The sequence below is a fragment of the Penicillium argentinense genome (assembly GCF_028826775.1).
Source record: "Penicillium argentinense strain IBT 30761 chromosome Unknown utg000009l_segment0_segment0, whole genome shotgun sequence".
Classification (NCBI taxonomy): domain Eukaryota; kingdom Fungi; phylum Ascomycota; class Eurotiomycetes; order Eurotiales; family Aspergillaceae; genus Penicillium; species Penicillium argentinense.
Window position 1 is genome coordinate 2,833,331 of NW_026622668.1, and position 15,843 is coordinate 2,849,173.

Consider the following 15,843-nt stretch of genomic DNA (forward strand, 5'->3'; position numbering starts at 1 on the left):
TTCTCGATTCCCCTTCTCTTCCCTCGATGTGAATATTACCTCTTGTAGTTTATCCCGGTCTGTATTCGTTAATGGAACACCTTTCAAATGTCATCTTAGATTTACGTTAAATCATTTCGTAGATGCCTCACGTCTATATACAATGTCGCGCCTCTATGCCCATCTATTTTTTCCCAGCCTGTAGGGTTCTGGCCGATTATTGGTGTTTTGGTAATTCAATTCCCAAGCTCGCGTCCGAAAATCAAAGCGTCAACCAGCTCCTCGCTGTTCGCCAGCCGTGCTGCCTTGGGGACGCGTCCAATGACGCTGAATCCGAGCTTCTCCCAGATGCGAATGGAGGCTGGGTTGTTGGCGAAGACCAGGTTGAAAACGGAGTACTTGTATCCCTGGAGACTTTATTAGAGATCTGGCGTTTCGTTTTCTTTCTTGAAGGGAGGACATACCAATCTCGGCGCAAACTCAAGATATGCCTCGCCCATGACTTGCCCAACACCCTTCCCTCGTGCGGCATTAGTAGTCATAAAACCTGCGTTGCAGATGTGCGAGCAGCGGCCTGTACATGAGAGGTCAGCATATTCGATAGAGTATACCGTATATTCTCAACATGGAGTAGAAGGGAAAAGCTCACCGGGATAGTTCGGCTTGATATAAAAAGTTCCTAAGCAAACATCCTCCCATTTTCGGCCCTCTCTCAAGCCCTCACCAGGAGCAGTACCCTCCTCATCCAAGACAGCGACAACAGCAAAAGTCCCGAACCAATAATCCCGGAATTGATCCAGAGCCATGGGCTGTTCCATTGGATATGTCGCGCCGCGCTCGATCTCCGCGCTGAACTCAGAATGCAGGAAGGCAGTGAGGTCCTGGGGAAGACTGCTCGGTCCCTTTGTGATGGGGTACAGGGTTACGCCTGCATCTCCTGCTTTGGGCAGAGTAGTCTGTCGCGGGGTCAAGGTGGGTGCAGCCGCGGTGTGTGTCTGGGGTGCGGGGAGGCGGGTGGAAGGATCTTCCATGAGAGCAGGCATTTTGACTGGAGTTTGAGACTGTTCAAAAAGTTTCGGGATACTCAATTGCGTCGGACTTAAGCAGTACTGTGGATCAATTGGAATTGAGCTTCAAGATATATCTGAGAAGATGTACAGTATCAAATTATGGGTTTTCAATTCCGACCTCGGGATGCGGGGCCTTATGTAAGTGGCTTCCGCCCTGTGGTTGACAAGAAGTTGCTAGAATTGGAACGCCGGACCTTGGCCGAGTCATGTCGATAATTTGCCGTTTGCATATATGTGGGATATCATCCAGAGCCATATAAAGGGACGAAAACCACTATAGGATGAGTCGTTTCATTCTGCGGCATAAACCGACTAGCGTGCAGCGGAAACTCAAATCAGTAAATGAGGAAGATATAGCTCAACGTGCTTACGGGAACTTCACCAAGTCGGAGATCATTTCGTCCAATCGCAAGAGAGAGAACGGAAACATTCAGTATTTGACTGATAGAATACGCTTTGCTTTAACCAGGGATATATGTACAGATGCTTGCGCAGACATCAAGAGATACCCGCATTTCCCAGCTCCCTTGGACATTTGCCAGCACCGAGGGTCGCCCAAAGGAAGAATTGTTTATTGACCCTCGCCTTCACCATTGTTTTCCGGGTTCCGAATTGCCTGCATCAGCTCGAAAAGCTGCCCTAATTGTTGATCTGTAATGACGAACAGACATCAGCAACTGACTGTTTCGGCTCGTTATGATAGATAGTCCTCACCACTCAGCTTGTCCAGCTTCGACTTGTCCAACTTCTCCCCAGCCCAGTTATCACCCTCCAGCTTCTGCGCATAGAGCTGCCACTCGGTCAAAAATCCGATCTACCATTCCCATTGTCAGTCGAGGTTATCTCCAATCGACCTCCGATCCAATCCTTCACAACGCATCCCAAAATCCAAAACAAGGTGACAACGTACAATATGCAGCGGATTCTCCGCATTCCGGTGCGCCCGAAACTCCTTCTTGACGTAGGAATCACCCAGCACACGCATTTCCGGGTCAAGTTTGCGGTGGACGCGCAAGAGGCGGCGGTACAGCTGCAGCGGCGGGAGAAGGGCGAGGGCCTCGCTGAGGCTGGACTTGGAAATGATCGAGGCCGGCGTGGCCATAAGGAGACGGTGGGCGAGACGCATAGTAGAAAATCCGACTTTTGGTCGTCGCGAATGCGAAAGCGCATGACATAATTGTCGTGCGGAGGTCGTTTTGCGAAGGCGGCGAGCGACCGCCGAATTACCGCGGTTTTCCCCTCTGCGCCAATCGCGTTGCAATTTTTACAACATTTTTGACAACGTTCTATCTCGGACTGGTGGGATTGATGACTAGTCGTTCGCTTCTACTTTATTGGTATATTGAGCACAGAAAACTATACATCATCCAAGTTGTGTGCTATTTCGCCTATCGATTTCATCGGCGTGAACAAGCAGCAGAATACAGAGAACGACGATAATCTTCAAAAGGCATTCACAAGATGCTTCCGACACCAGATACCTCGCATGTCTCATTTGACACCATTTATGAGCCATCGGAGGACTCATATCTCTTCTTGGATACCCTTGCATCGCTGTCAGAGTCTCAATGGCTATCCGAACGTTTCCAAAAAGGCACATCACCAGACTCAGCATCTAACGCCGTGCCCCTCGTCGTGGAAGCAGGCACAGGTTCTGGAGTCGTGCTGGGATTTGTAGCAGCGCAATCGCAAAAGATCTTCGGACGACAAGACGTCCTCACTCTGGGAACGGACGTCAACCGCAATGCCTGTAAAGCCACGCGAGAAACCGTGTCAACAGCCATCGCGACAGAGCAGAAATCTCCGGAGCCCTCTACGCTCAAAACAGTGCATATTTCATCTGTAACCGGTGATCTCTGCTCACCTCTGCGACCTGGAAGCGTCGACGTGCTCCTTTTCAATCCGCCCTATGTCCCGACAGAAGAGCTTCCGCGCCTGCCAACTGCAGCAGAGAACGACCCCGCTGTATCGGAGAGCATGTCTCGCTCTGCGAAGTTTGACCAAGACACATATTTCCTTTCGTTGACCTATGCGGGGGGAGCAGACGGGATGGAAACGACGAATAGATTGTTGGACGCTATCCCGGGTGTCCTGTCAGACCGCGGGGTGGCCTATGTGCTGCTTTGCAAGCAGAATAAGCCTGAAGATGTGAAAGAGCAAATTCGCAATTGGGTAGGATGGAATGCGGAGACAGTTGGTTCGAGTGGTATGCAAGCTGGCTGGGAAAAGCTTGTCATTGTCCGGATTTGGAGGAGCTAGAAGTGTTCAACAGGGAATGGCATGGGATATATGAGCAAGGGAGACTGCACATGCTGCGATTTTGGTATGGATTATAGCTTCTTGGAACATAACGAGTCATGAATTTGCATTTGCATTGGCCACAGTCGCGAGCCGCGCTAGTCAATGAGTTGATGGAGCCGAATGCCACCATTGTCATATTGTCCAGAACGCTGAGATTTCGAGCAATTTGAAAGATCTGAACGAGATTCCATCGCTTGTACAGGCTTGAGCATAGTCAAAGCATTCAGATAGGTGGGCGATAGCCATGACTCCGAGTTTGATTTGCCTCGTCGGGCTTCTCCTGCCTCACACGCCAAGTATAGTCCCAATGCCCAGCTCTTACGTGAAAATCCACGAAAATGGAATACGCGACACGCAAATATAGTTCGGTTCAGGAAAACGGCTCGACCCACGCGGCTTACTCTGCTCTTCACGCCATGGCGCCCCATCGAGTTCGGTGGCCCCGATTCTATGGCATCCCATCGCATGTATTTCTCCGACCCGCCGTCTATCCGGCCCCGGCCCCCGGTGAAAGCTCCTAGGAGAATATATCCAACCGGTTCAGCCCGAGCATTGGTTGATGCGACCAACGGACGGGAAGAAATGACATCGTCTCCGGAGGGACCGGGTTGTTTCCGAGATCTACACTCCTGTGTAAGCACTATAGACGATTGTACCGGCGAATGGTCAAACCACCAAAAAGGCCCTGCAAAGTCTAATAGATTACGCCAATCGTCTGCTAGCGAGATTGGAACCGGTGTCAAGCTTAACTTCGGCTTCTTAATCGACCATTGTCTCTTTTTGCTCGGTTGACGTGGATTCCAGGGGTAACCCCAACCCACCGTTATGGTTCACAAAGTTGGACCAGGGAAATGGTGTGTTTTAGAAATGCCCTGGCAGGTATTGATAGCCCTGGGGCCTTGTTGATCAGCGGTGGCGTTAGATTGCATCGTTTACTCCGTATTCGATCCAGGGTCGAAGACTGGGCGATGCACAGGCCAGGCTGGGCCTAAGTCGGAGCCGAAACGGCCAATGCAATGACGTGCGCTGGATAGAAGGCAGCGCAAATATACTCTTTCTGGTGATCTGGGGAAGTGACGGTCTGTTCTCTGTCCTCTGTTCGAGTGTTCTTTGGATGAACCTGGGGCCGTAAAAAAAAGCCGAACTGGAGCACCCACAAGCGGCAAAACATGTGAATTCGACGGGGCCAAGTCAGTCGAGGTGAACACCCTGGTCGTGTATGTATATGAGATCATGATGGCCGGCCGTACAAACAAATACAACTTACTCTAAACAATATATGCACACGTCAGCCGGAAAGTGGTCGTCGTTTGGTGGTAGGTCCGTTCGGCTGTGGACCACGAATAAGACGAGAGGCTTTCGGAGATTCAAAATCAAACGAAGGCAGCCCCATTGTCCCAAAACAAACGTCTCTCCACCACGCTTGACTCGTGGATCAATAAGGCTGATGCCGTTTTACCTGTTCAAGCAACGGGCGAAGTTATTTGATCCAGTTTCTTGCACAAGGCCAGGCCGAGCTCTGGAACGGGTTCTCATACGCCAGCCTTCCCCCATAGAACCGCCGATGACCGCGCAAATAGTGTTTGAGTCAGTTCAGCGCAATAGGCGTTTACCCGTTTCGAGCGCGAGACTAGGATGTTGGTATCAGGGGCAACGGTTTGTTGATACTCTAAATATCTAGCTGCCTGTGACCGGGTTAGTCGTTAGTCGTCCCACCACTGAGATGAACTCAGTCCCACTCGCCTTCCCCATCAGATGTTGTCTCATGACAGGTCTTGGGGCGCAGTGGGGTAAGTTTGTAGCTCCGAGTCGCGGACCGGGGTTGGTCAGCAGCCGGAATTGCGACTTGCGGCCTTGGCACTCGAGACGACTCGCGCCAGCCAACACGCGTGGACGTTTGTGGACTCCGCGGCCAGCAAGACCACAACAAGACTTGCGGAGGTCATTGACCAGATCGTGTTAAGCCCTGGCCCAAGCAAACGCCAATCTCCAGAACTCGCCATCGTTCGCTCCACAATCCCGTTGAAAGAGGTAAAAGGCCGCGCGGGAGTGGAGTGTGGAGAGTCGACGGCACAGAGAAAGGACATAGATCTGGTCAAGCTGTGCTGATCGACACAATCCGAGTCCCGCTTCTCAAATTTCGCCCCCAGGTTTTGGCCCCTTTGGCGCAAGCCATCGACTTACGGAACTGATCTAGTCATGGCCTGACCTCTCCCGTACCTTTTTTCTTGTCCTGGAAATATGAAAACCCCAGAGGAAGACAGACCAGCATGACACGAAAGGATGGGATCAATAGTGAACACAAACAGCAACCTAGACGAGATCGACAGATGAAAAAGAATTGCAAAGCATAATGCAGATGATCTGCGGTTGCTATATCCAGAATCCTTATCACCAGCCAGACTCAAACGGGTTAGTAGCAGCGATGTGTTTTCCGTGGCTGGAGGTTGGTCTGGACAACCGCCGGACCCTTCGCCACGTTCATGCAGGCATGCCAATCAGGAATTCGAGCATGAGAGACTAAGAAGCGCCGGGGAGCACTCGTACAAAGGCCGACAATCGATGGTGTACCTATACATACCCGACGATCTCGTGATTCGATGAAGATGCCTGCGTCTCCAACCAGTGCATCAAGTCAATTGCAAATCGTCAGCATCAAGACACGGATATCGTACCTTAGGATACTCCTAGCGTCTCGCATCTAATTTAATCTGGCCCAAAATAGGTGGACCCGGGGTGCGGGGTGCGAGAAACCAACATGAGATTTCGAGCCGGGCTTGGCCTTAGGAAAGGCTGGAGTAATGGGGACGAGTTGGTAGGCAGCTATAACCTCACGAGGGCCCACAAGAAGGTACGAATCCGCAACGGCCGAGATCCGTCGATGCCTTCGCCCTACATACTCAAATAGGGCTTGGTCGTTGGTCGTTATGTGCCAGCCGATCGAGGACAGATACTCTTTCTTGGCCAGCGGCGCACATCCTTAAGAGAGTATACGCCAGGGAGTCGGAATTGGGCTGTTATGCTTGGTGCACTGGATTGCATTGAATTCGAGGGTCGATCTTTACCCCAAGCCAGCACTAGACACGTATCTCGAAAGTAACGAATGTAGATGGGCAGACTCGGACAAGGTGCATCTCCCATCACGTGGGGGGCTTCTGTCAGCAACAGATGGACCTGTGCCTACAGAATACTTTAGTATTTATAGACGTAAAGAGATTATCCATCCTCTCAAGGAATATACACTAGAATACTACGAAAGGCAGGACCGATATGGCTAAATCCTGTGGGACATAAATGCCTCAAGAACTGGTGGTTCTTCCAATGACAACTAGAACGCTCCCGAGGTGAAGATTTACGACCCGCATCTCAGACCCAATCAAATGATAGAATGAAGACGCCGGCATTTATCTGGTCCATCACATAGAGGCTCGTTCTAAGAGCATACTTCAAGGCTGCATCTTAGCAGATCTTCCGGGTGTCTCATGAATGAAAACGTACATGTAAGATCTAGCAAGAAAGTCTTCGGGAAACGGGTTTCGAATAGAAGTCCGTCTTTTGAGATTGGAAAATTGTATGTCATTTCACCATTCCATATTGAAAAAAAAAATCCCCGGGTAGGGGATATCAACCCATGACCAAGCATTGTGAAAGGAATCCAGGTATTTCGAAGGGAGCAAACGCCGGCCCAGTATTTTCAGAGAAAACAAAACAAGAAAAAAGAAGGCCAAAAGGCTTAGAAGCCACGGTGACCACCACGGCCGCGACCACGGCCCCGGGGACCGCCACGGCCGCGGCCGCGGCCACGACCACGGTCGTGCTCCTTGCGTGCCTTCTGCTTGGCCTTGACCGAGTCGTCAACGAGGAGCGTCTCGAGGGGCAGGTTATCGGGGAGGATGCAGTAGCGGATGCTGGCGCCGCGAACGCTGAGGGTTTCGAGCGAGGTGGTCGCCTCGGATTTCTTAGGGGTGACCTTCACTTGGTGAAGCTGGGCGTTCATAGCCGGAGAGACGGAAATGATCGTACCGTGAACGATCGAGCCTATAAAAAATTCCTATGTTAAAATATGAAGCTTCTTGAAGCTTGGCGTTGATTGAGAGCGCAGCCGTTGTGTTTGTGCTGGCTGTACGCCAAAAGGCATTGAGGGACCACACATACCATTCTTGAGCTCGAACGTCACCTGTTCATTCTGGCACTTCTGCAAAAAACTAGGGATGGGTTCAGCGGACTGCCGCGACGGGGAGACGTGGGGAGATTCGAGCGTGCGTCTGAGTGTGTTTTGAGTAGGCCGCGAGGGGCCATTTTTACTCACCGGACGAGCTTCATGGCGGCGATTTATGCGCACGAAGATTTTGAGATAAGGAGGGTGAGACGCAGCACGTCGGGAGGTTGGTGAGGAGAGGTGGTGGGTGATATCCTTTGAGGCAGACACGGATGTCGATGTTGTCGGCAGATGCAGAGTCAAATGGCACGTGACAAGAGCTTCAGTGAACGTTCAATATATCACGTGACAAAAAGTTCACTGGGCGCAAATCAACAGACGACTTTACTCTCCTCGCAAGTCCCCTCGTCGCTTTGCTCGACTTACTGGAGCTTTCAAGATGAACTCAATCCCTGAACTTTCTTTAACTCCTGAAAACAACAACAATTGACCAACAGCCCAGTAACCAGAATCCAAAGGGACTCCTATGCCTCGACTGTCTTCGCAGGGAACCGCTTTGGGCTGGCAGCCATGAACTCGGGTTATTGATCGCCGTGGTTTACAACCGTTCTACGAGACCGTGTTGCATGAACGGTCGACCACATATCCTCGTATAGTCAACATCGGAAACCAGTCCCTACCCTGAATCTGATCGAATTCATGGCAAAACCAGCACCGGTTTGATTCGCACTATCGATTTGTAGGCTAGGTATTTGTCAACGCCCAATCCCATGGAACATGTCTCCGAGTCGACCAAGTGCCTGTGGACCGGAATCTCAGTGGGTAACGGACGTTGAGCGAGCGCAGCTCCAAGCGTACGTGACCCTCGTTTAGTCCAGCTTATTTGGGCGGTTCCACTTTTATAGGTTCGGCGGAGCCAAGGCCGAGGGCTACGCGGGAAGACGGGCAGATCCAAAGCGCCCACCGATGTGTCACTTCGAGTAAGGCTGCGGAGTGCCGTGAAAGAGAGCAATAACAAGCAAGATAGTTGTCCAGTGCGCCAATGCGTCAACCTGTTTGTGCAGATCAAGCTTGCCAGACAAGGATCGGACAACCGAGTCATCATCAGGATAAGGCCGACATCGCGTCTCAACTAGTTCGATTGACTCTGCAGACCGGGAAGAACCGTACAAATGATCCAACCAGGAGGGACACGAGGACTGGGATTTGCCATGCAGGGAACGACCAAACGACACATGGCGCTGACCAGAGGATCCCTGAATGTGGAGAGCATCCGCGGTCGATCGCGAGTCTCGGAGCCCATCCTGGAGCCACACCCCCGGAATCCCGAACGCTTTGTCCATGACAAATCTCCCTGACGCTAAGGGCAGCGTCATCTTGCCCGCCACATCGAACTTGGCTATAATGGCCTTCTTTTCGGCCCTTGACTCGCTACCAGGGCTCCGGGAGTCTCTGACTTGGCTCCACTCGCTGGGCGTTCTGTACGTACACCGTTTGACGCAAGAAAGACATGGCTTATTGTCTAGGCACGACAGAACAAGAGAAAAGGGCTGTGGCTTCACCCTTGGGCTAATGAGGGGATGTTCGCGGAGTTGGCTATCGCGATTCTCTCGCGATCCAAAGTCAGGCAAGGTTGCAGCCGTTCAACGTGGTACACTTACATGCGTGCCTCGTACCTGGGTTCGTTGCCTCACCGTCATTTGACCTTCGGAATCTCACCCTCCGCAACCCGAGAGTTTCCTTGTTCCTTATTTCGGCGTCAAGACCTACCCTCAGGTAGGGCCGGATCGACTCTCTGCGACGTTTTAGTGTCCGTCCCGAGCGTTGCTCAAAGGCTAGGACATGGCTTTTCATCATACCTGTTTGTTTGAATCTCTCTAACGGCGCGTTCGTGGGGTTAGGGGGCCAAAGAGTTTGAAATGAAGGACCCAGATCTTTTACCCGAAAGATTTGATGATTTGTTTAATTTGGATTTTTCCTTTTTTCAATTTCCTCGATTGGGTTTATCGTAATTTTCATACCTTTTTTATTTTTATTTTTTTTTTCCCCCTTTTTAACCTTTCCGTTTTTATCTAATTTTCGCGGCGCATCGAATGGCGGCCTGACTCGAGCTCGACTAACTTTTCAACTCAGAAATGCCAGCCACCCACACGAGGGCCGGCGTCATGGCCCCCAAACTGCCTTGGGGGCCTCCATTTGCTTGATGGGGCTAAAAATTCACTTTACCCAGACCCAAAGCTTTCCCCTATGCCGCTCAAGGATCAATACGCCCTGTCCTGGCCCCAGACCCAATTCCTCCCGAGCTTCTCTCCAATATAGGCTTTGTTCTAACAACGGAGGTCCCGGTGTCACCTGTGGGGGCTTGGAAAAAAAAAGGAAAAGAATATCACTTTTCAAGTAGAATGACCCTTTTTTTTTTTTTTTTTTTTTTTTTTTTTTTTTTTTTTTTTCTTTTTTTATCCTTTCCTTCTCACCAGTACCGGCCCACTGCTTGAAGATCATAGGATCTCACGGTACCCTTTGGCTCCCGCGCTATATAAGATAGGCAATGATTACAGCAAATTACAGCATACCTGCGTGGAAACCACTCTAAAGGGTTAATGAGTCGGAACCTACGCCAACCCGAGTGCGTTTCAAGTGCCTCGCGCCCACATCTTTGCCCACGAACTCTCCCATTGGTACAGAAGTTCTAGAAGCCCTGCGATGGTGTTGGCTCTGGGTGGAACCGATGTGAAAAACGTACCCAACTGGACTCTCGATCCATTGATTGCGGGGACTTTTTTGTAACGCCCTGCCCGTCTTGTTTGAAGATTTATTTTAAACCTCCCCGGCGCGCTCGTACGTAGCCCGGTTGTCATCTTCCCAGGAACAAAAACCCTCAGGTTCGCCGGATGTCTGGCCGGCTCGCGTGCATCGTATGTTGCTTCCTGAATTGTCGCCTCCTCCCCCCCTTCCTGCTACTGCGACATCACACACACTTTGCCCCAATGATTTCTGGCCCCTCTGGCCCCATTGTGCTCGAGTGTAAACCGAAGTGGTCCATGACCCTATGAAGTCCCCATGTCCTTCGGCGATTCTCGCTCACAACAGTTTTCATTTGATCGCAGGGACCCCGACGATCAGCCAAAAGTCCCAGCCTCGCAGTCAGACATCGGCTTCCCCTCGACTCCGATTGAGTCAGTGCAGGCGCCGGGCTTCCAACAAGGCGCGTTCTCCATCCAGTCGTCGGCCTGGCCATTTAATAGCCACGGCCCAGCCTTGGAAAGCCACTCGCGACCAATCGAAGTGTTTTCTACTTCTCTGGACCCCCAGGGCTCATCTACTTCTTTAAAATCCAGCTCCAGTCTTCCGTCATCCGCTCTGGATTCCGACACGCCGCTCTCTGGACAGAGTGGTCAGCCTTCTTTTGACGGCGTCGATCAAAAAGAGCAGTTAACTGACTACCAAACACAGTATGACCTAAATCTTTCTCTTTACTTGACTTGTCTTTCCCTTTCTACGACATTGAGCAATCCACTAACGAAACCGAAAAATCTTCCAGTGGCCTTGAGATCACATCATTACCTATGTCAGTAGCATCAGAGTCATACTTTGCTGGCCCAATGCAGCCAAATTCCCAACGTAAGTCGAGTTTACCCTCACTCGGAGAGCATGAAAGATCGTAGGTCGACACCAAGTAATTTACTGACAACGAAAAAGACTATATGTGGGCCAATCGCCCCTTCCAGCCCCTTCAATCGCCGCCGGGGAATATGAACCAGCAGTACCCGCCTTCACAACCCTATGCTACGACGGGGTATCCCGTTGGTTACAGCAGTCAGCCTAGCGGAGCTCTCCCTAGCTATCAGCAAGAGCTTCCAACACCCTCCTCATATCTCCCAGTCGCGCCTGGTAGCGCCCAACGACAAAATCCATCACGCAGGTACGCAAAAATCTGGAAGACAGGAGTAGGAAGTGAAGTTGTTTCCAGGAATATCGACTAACTAGGTTTCTAGTCCACCGATCCCCCGTTCATTCCCTTCTCATTCTGCGGCTACTATGCCTGATCCACCATTAATGCCCTCGTGAGTCCTGAGATTAACTGTTGCTGGAACAGGACAACCCCTGAACAGCATTCGCTTCAACCATTGTGACTTAGTATCAAGTTACTTACTACTCTACGTAAAGTTCACCTCCTTACATCATGAGCCAACAGCAATACTATCTCCCCGAAGCGCAACCCATCCCGTGAGTGAGCCCAAATGCTAGCTTCTTCGAGTCCCTTACTAATTTACTCCATAGTTCCTCTCACAATTCTTCTATAAGCTCGCAGACCTCCTCCATGATGCACGATTCCATATATTCGGCATCCGAGCCAGCTACGGCCCAGCCAGATACAGCACAAGAGCTCCACGTGATGAGCTCGCGCCCACGCCCTCAATGCTGGGACCATGGCTGTAACGGTCGAGAGTTCTCCACATTCAGCAACCTACTACGACACCAACGCGAAAAGTCAGGAGTGGTAGCCAAAGCAGAATGTCCCGTTTGCGGTGCCGTATTCACACGCACGACAGCGCGCAATATCCATGTTGCACAGGGTAAATGTAAAGGCGCGGGGGGAGAATCATCGGGGGAGTGACCCGATTAGAGCTTGTATATTGCCACTTTCCTTTTACTTTGGACATAATAGATAGTTCCTCGCCAAAAAATATTCCATCGTGAAATATCAAGCATGGAATATACCCATGATATCCACGTGGAAATTGCCTAGTGCCGATTGACACTGTCATAACCAGCCCCAGCGTGACTCCCCGGAGCTGCCACGTGATGCCTCAGGCAGCCAGGTGAGTCAACTGGGGCCCGCCGACGCAGCGTTGTCAACCATCCCAATCTCGCGCAAGAATGTCTTTCGTTGCTGCTCACTTACCTCCTCGGCATTTCTCTTCCTGGCAAGGGATATCCATACAGCCCATATTACCGTAAGTAAACTAAAAAAAATATTGCACACTTAACTGGTCAAGCATCATGGCATCAATATTCACCTACGACCCCGACCCGCCCCGGGTTTCGTCCCCGTGGTCGACGTCAGGATCGTCGACCCCCCAACTCGCTGCAGCCAGCGGGCGAGGCGTTTCAAGACGAACGCGATCTAGCGCAAGCCTGGACCGGGCCGGCGCTGATATTCTGTCCGACTATGGAATCTCCAAGTTGGAACCAGAGCCCCAGGAGGGCCCCACGGAGTACAAGTTGCATCTGCTACTACGTCCCCGTCGGCCCTATCTTGCCATGTCTACCGGCAATGTAGTCGTCGGATCCTATCACTCCCGCTTAAGCCAGTTTACACCCGCTCAGGTGCCATCCCCAGCTCAGGATGCAACCACACCGCGACCCATGCAGGCGAAGTCGAGCCAGAGCCGTCAGTCACGGTTAACAGGTCTTACGACCCAACTTTTATGGCGGCTGCAGCAGTCGTCGCCGTTTCACTCAACGACGACGGCAAACCTTGTAATTCCGGTGCGCCCAGAGGCCACGCCTCAATTGGGGGTACCCTCGAAGCCCGCTCGTTTGCTACCTGGCCTGGAAGAAAGTCAGGGAGCTCTATACGAGATCGGAGTTGCTGATGACGGTACCTTCGTGGGTCTCACTCTAGATGAACTCAACGAGAGTGTGACCAATCTCCAGGCCATGGCCGCAAGTCTCGGCTGCAAAGTTGAGATTCTTCGCCGAGTCATCGTTGGCAATTGCGAGTGGGCGGAGGGTTGCCCTCCTGTGCAAGCAGAGCAACCGACTGCACCGCCCGAGTCATTGAATGCACCTCCAAAACCGATCAAAAGCAAGAAAGAAAGCCTTTGGGTCGCAGAGGCGCTTGTCAGCCCAGATCTTGATTTCTATAATCTTTCGCCGGCCCTGACAAGGTGCAATACCGACGACACCTCGAAACCCGAGAGCGATGTCAACCCTGACTCCGAAGAGAACTATTCTCGGACTGAGCAGATTCGGATATCTCTTGCAGGTCCTAGCGCCGCAGGGAAGTCGTCTTTGCTTGGTACTCTAACGTCTTCAGCTCTTGACAATGGAAGGGGTTCGAGCCGGCTCAGCCTTTTGAAACATCGCCACGAAATTTCATCGGGAATCACCAGCTCGGTTGCGCAAGAGCTTATCGGGTATGGGGAGGATGAGCACCCTTCAGTAGTCAATTATGCCTCTGGTAATGTGGCTGCATGGGATGATATACATGCTGCCTCTCGCAATGGCCGGTTGGCCTTCGTTTCTGACCTCCCGGGTTCGGTCCGATACATGAAATCCACATTGAGAGGTCTTGTCAGCTGGGCACCACATTATGTCTTGCTCTGTATTCCAGCAAACTGTGGCGCTGAGACGCCAGAGGCCGAGGCTGGCGCTGAACAGGTTGGGGAGCTCGACCTCTGTTTGGCCTATCTTGAGCTTTGCTTAAAACTCGAGGTACCTGTGCTTGTTGTGATCACTAAACTAGACGTGGCAGCCCACATAAAACTACGGGAGAATGTCGCAAAAGTTCTGTCAGCAGTAAAGTCAGCTGGATGCAAACCTGCAATACTCCCGGGATCTCCCTCGGGCGATAAAGCTCTGGATTTGCAACAGGTCAGCACTGCAGACCGTAATGAGGTCCAAAAGGTCATCGATTCTGCAAATGGCAACTGGTGTCGCACTATCCCAATTGTACTTTCGAGTGCTGTTGACGGCACAGGGATTGGGAAGCTCCACGCTTTCATGCGCTACCTGCCCGTTCCTCAACGACCATCACAACAGATACCCCGTCTTCCCAAACCAACAGCGCCAGAACAAAAAGCAACAAATATCTTCGACGTTGATGAGGTGTTTGCTATTCCGCCGTCCAAAGTTTACTCAATAGCCCTGGGAAAAAACGACAATGCAAGCCGGGGAATGGTGCTCTGCGGCCTGGTCCGGCAGGGAAGTATTGCCATTGGCGACGAAATGACTCTTGGCCCGATATTAGTCGACACAACTACCGACAGCGAGAAAGATCCAACGCCATTAAGCCTCTCACGCAGCAGCGCACCTGGTCCCTCCGCCGAATTCCCGGCCTCGTTCGCAGCCAACGTTCTGACCAACGCCCAAGCGAAGTGGCAACGCGTCCGAGTCGTCAGCGTCCGCGATCTCCGACTCCCTGTCCATAGACTGAAACAAGACCAAGTTGGAACTGTTGGCATCGAACTTATCACTCCATCATCTGAAGAAGGCCGTCTACCCCGCATCAGTCGTATACGGAAAGGAATGATCTTGACGAATTTCAATGCACCCATGAATTCCCTCCTCCCTCCCCGCTTCCGTCGACACTGCCACTCCCTTTCCACACCGGATTCACAGCGATATTCCCAGCGTTCGCATTCTCGGCTCCGAAATCGCCGCCATTGTTGCTGGGTGGCAATGCAATTGCCTACATCGCCAGTATAAGGACAACTGTGAGAGTTGTTTGTATGGCGCTCGCAGGTCCCAACGAAGAGCCAGCCTCTTCGCCGCCTTCGCCATCTGAGCCGGAATTTTTCTCGTTTGATGGGGACAGCTCGCCGTCGTTGGGACCAGAGAAGAGGAATGGCGGTGACCAGAGTAAAGGTGGAGACAGACGACGACAATCGACGACTGATATCAGTAAAGTCGTTTCGAATTCCGTCTCGATGAATGGTGCTGGCAATGCCGCGTCAAACCTAAAGGCTTTTAGTGAGGATGTGAAGATTACCTTTGCCTTTGTTACTTCTGTTGAATGGATTGAGCTTGGGTCTAGAGTTCTGGTGATGCCTGGTGTGTCCATGGGACCTTCGTCTGGCGTTGCGACAACAGGCCCTGGCTCTGGGACTGGGGTTGTTCCCATGTCGGGATTGGAAGGGTTTGTCGGCACTGTTTGTGATGTTGTCAAGGCACCTGGTGGCAACTAGAGCCTTGAAGATGGATATGAACCTGCTATTCTGAATTTTTCTCCATCTTATTTGTCACTGTGAGCGCTTGCATTATGTGTATTAGATCCTTACGAGGACTGTCTACGTAGTATGAACAAAGCGAAAGATTCCATGAACGTTCATATCGAGTTACACGGCATCTTCGACGTGACACTTGTCAAGTACGTATTTACACATAGCAAGGTACGACATGAGAGGTAGATTTAATAATTCTGAGAATGTAGATGGCGCCGGAGAGCAGTTGTTTTATGTATACAGTTAGTGTATCATGGTATAGCGCCTCCCCAGAGTTCATAGAGGAAGTAGCTGAAAATCAAGGATTCTTCCAAAAGTCAGTTCGAACAGCCCGCGCCCTCCTGCTAAGGTTTCCATCCGAGAGAGCTGCAGAAGTTTCTCGTAG

General features: G+C 51.4%; 7 protein-coding genes across 7 annotated transcripts; 3 read left to right on the forward strand and 4 right to left on the reverse strand.

The window, feature by feature from the left end:
* Positions 1–215: 215 nt before the first annotated feature.
* Positions 216–1,022, reverse strand: N7532_008640 (GNAT family N-acetyltransferase; the record flags this gene model as incomplete). Its single annotated transcript, XM_056621132.1, has 3 exons — positions 216–386; positions 444–553; positions 629–1,022. 3 exons carry the CDS (start codon positions 1,020–1,022, stop codon positions 216–218), a joined length of 675 nt encoding a protein of 224 aa, XP_056471938.1.
* Positions 1,023–1,620: 598 nt separating this feature from the next.
* Positions 1,621–2,175, reverse strand: N7532_008641 (succinate dehydrogenase assembly factor 3; the record flags this gene model as incomplete). The annotated part of the gene is made up of 3 exons (XM_056621133.1): positions 1,621–1,700; positions 1,764–1,863; positions 1,960–2,175. The coding sequence occupies 3 exons, from the start codon at positions 2,173–2,175 to the stop codon at positions 1,621–1,623; spliced, it is 396 nt and encodes a 131-aa protein (XP_056471939.1).
* A 335-nt stretch (positions 2,176–2,510) lies between these two features.
* Positions 2,511–3,308, forward strand: N7532_008642 (S-adenosylmethionine-dependent methyltransferase; the record flags this gene model as incomplete). Its single annotated transcript, XM_056621134.1, has 1 exon — positions 2,511–3,308. One exon carries the CDS (start codon positions 2,511–2,513, stop codon positions 3,306–3,308), a length of 798 nt encoding a protein of 265 aa, XP_056471940.1.
* Positions 3,309–7,083: 3,775 nt separating this feature from the next.
* On the reverse strand, positions 7,084–7,673 carry N7532_008643 (mRNA splicing protein SMD1; the record flags this gene model as incomplete). Its single annotated transcript, XM_056621135.1, has 3 exons — positions 7,084–7,388; positions 7,506–7,615; positions 7,660–7,673. 3 exons carry the CDS (start codon positions 7,671–7,673, stop codon positions 7,084–7,086), a joined length of 429 nt encoding a protein of 142 aa, XP_056471941.1.
* An 807-nt stretch (positions 7,674–8,480) lies between these two features.
* On the reverse strand, positions 8,481–9,021 carry N7532_008644 (uncharacterized protein; the record flags this gene model as incomplete). Its single annotated transcript, XM_056621136.1, is given in 2 exon segments — positions 8,481–8,988; positions 8,999–9,021. 2 exon segments carry the CDS (start codon positions 9,019–9,021, stop codon positions 8,481–8,483), a joined length of 531 nt encoding a protein of 176 aa, XP_056471942.1.
* A 1,548-nt stretch (positions 9,022–10,569) lies between these two features.
* N7532_008645 (uncharacterized protein) lies at positions 10,570–12,127 on the forward strand (the record flags this gene model as incomplete). Its single annotated transcript, XM_056621137.1, has 6 exons — positions 10,570–10,961; positions 11,051–11,130; positions 11,209–11,431; positions 11,505–11,573; positions 11,677–11,736; positions 11,791–12,127. 6 exons carry the CDS (start codon positions 10,570–10,572, stop codon positions 12,125–12,127), a joined length of 1,161 nt encoding a protein of 386 aa, XP_056471943.1.
* A 386-nt stretch (positions 12,128–12,513) lies between these two features.
* Positions 12,514–15,422, forward strand: N7532_008646 (uncharacterized protein; the record flags this gene model as incomplete). The annotated part of the gene is made up of 2 exons (XM_056621138.1): positions 12,514–14,818; positions 14,869–15,422. The coding sequence occupies 2 exons, from the start codon at positions 12,514–12,516 to the stop codon at positions 15,420–15,422; spliced, it is 2,859 nt and encodes a 952-aa protein (XP_056471944.1).
* Between the last annotated feature and the right edge of the window lie 421 nt (positions 15,423–15,843).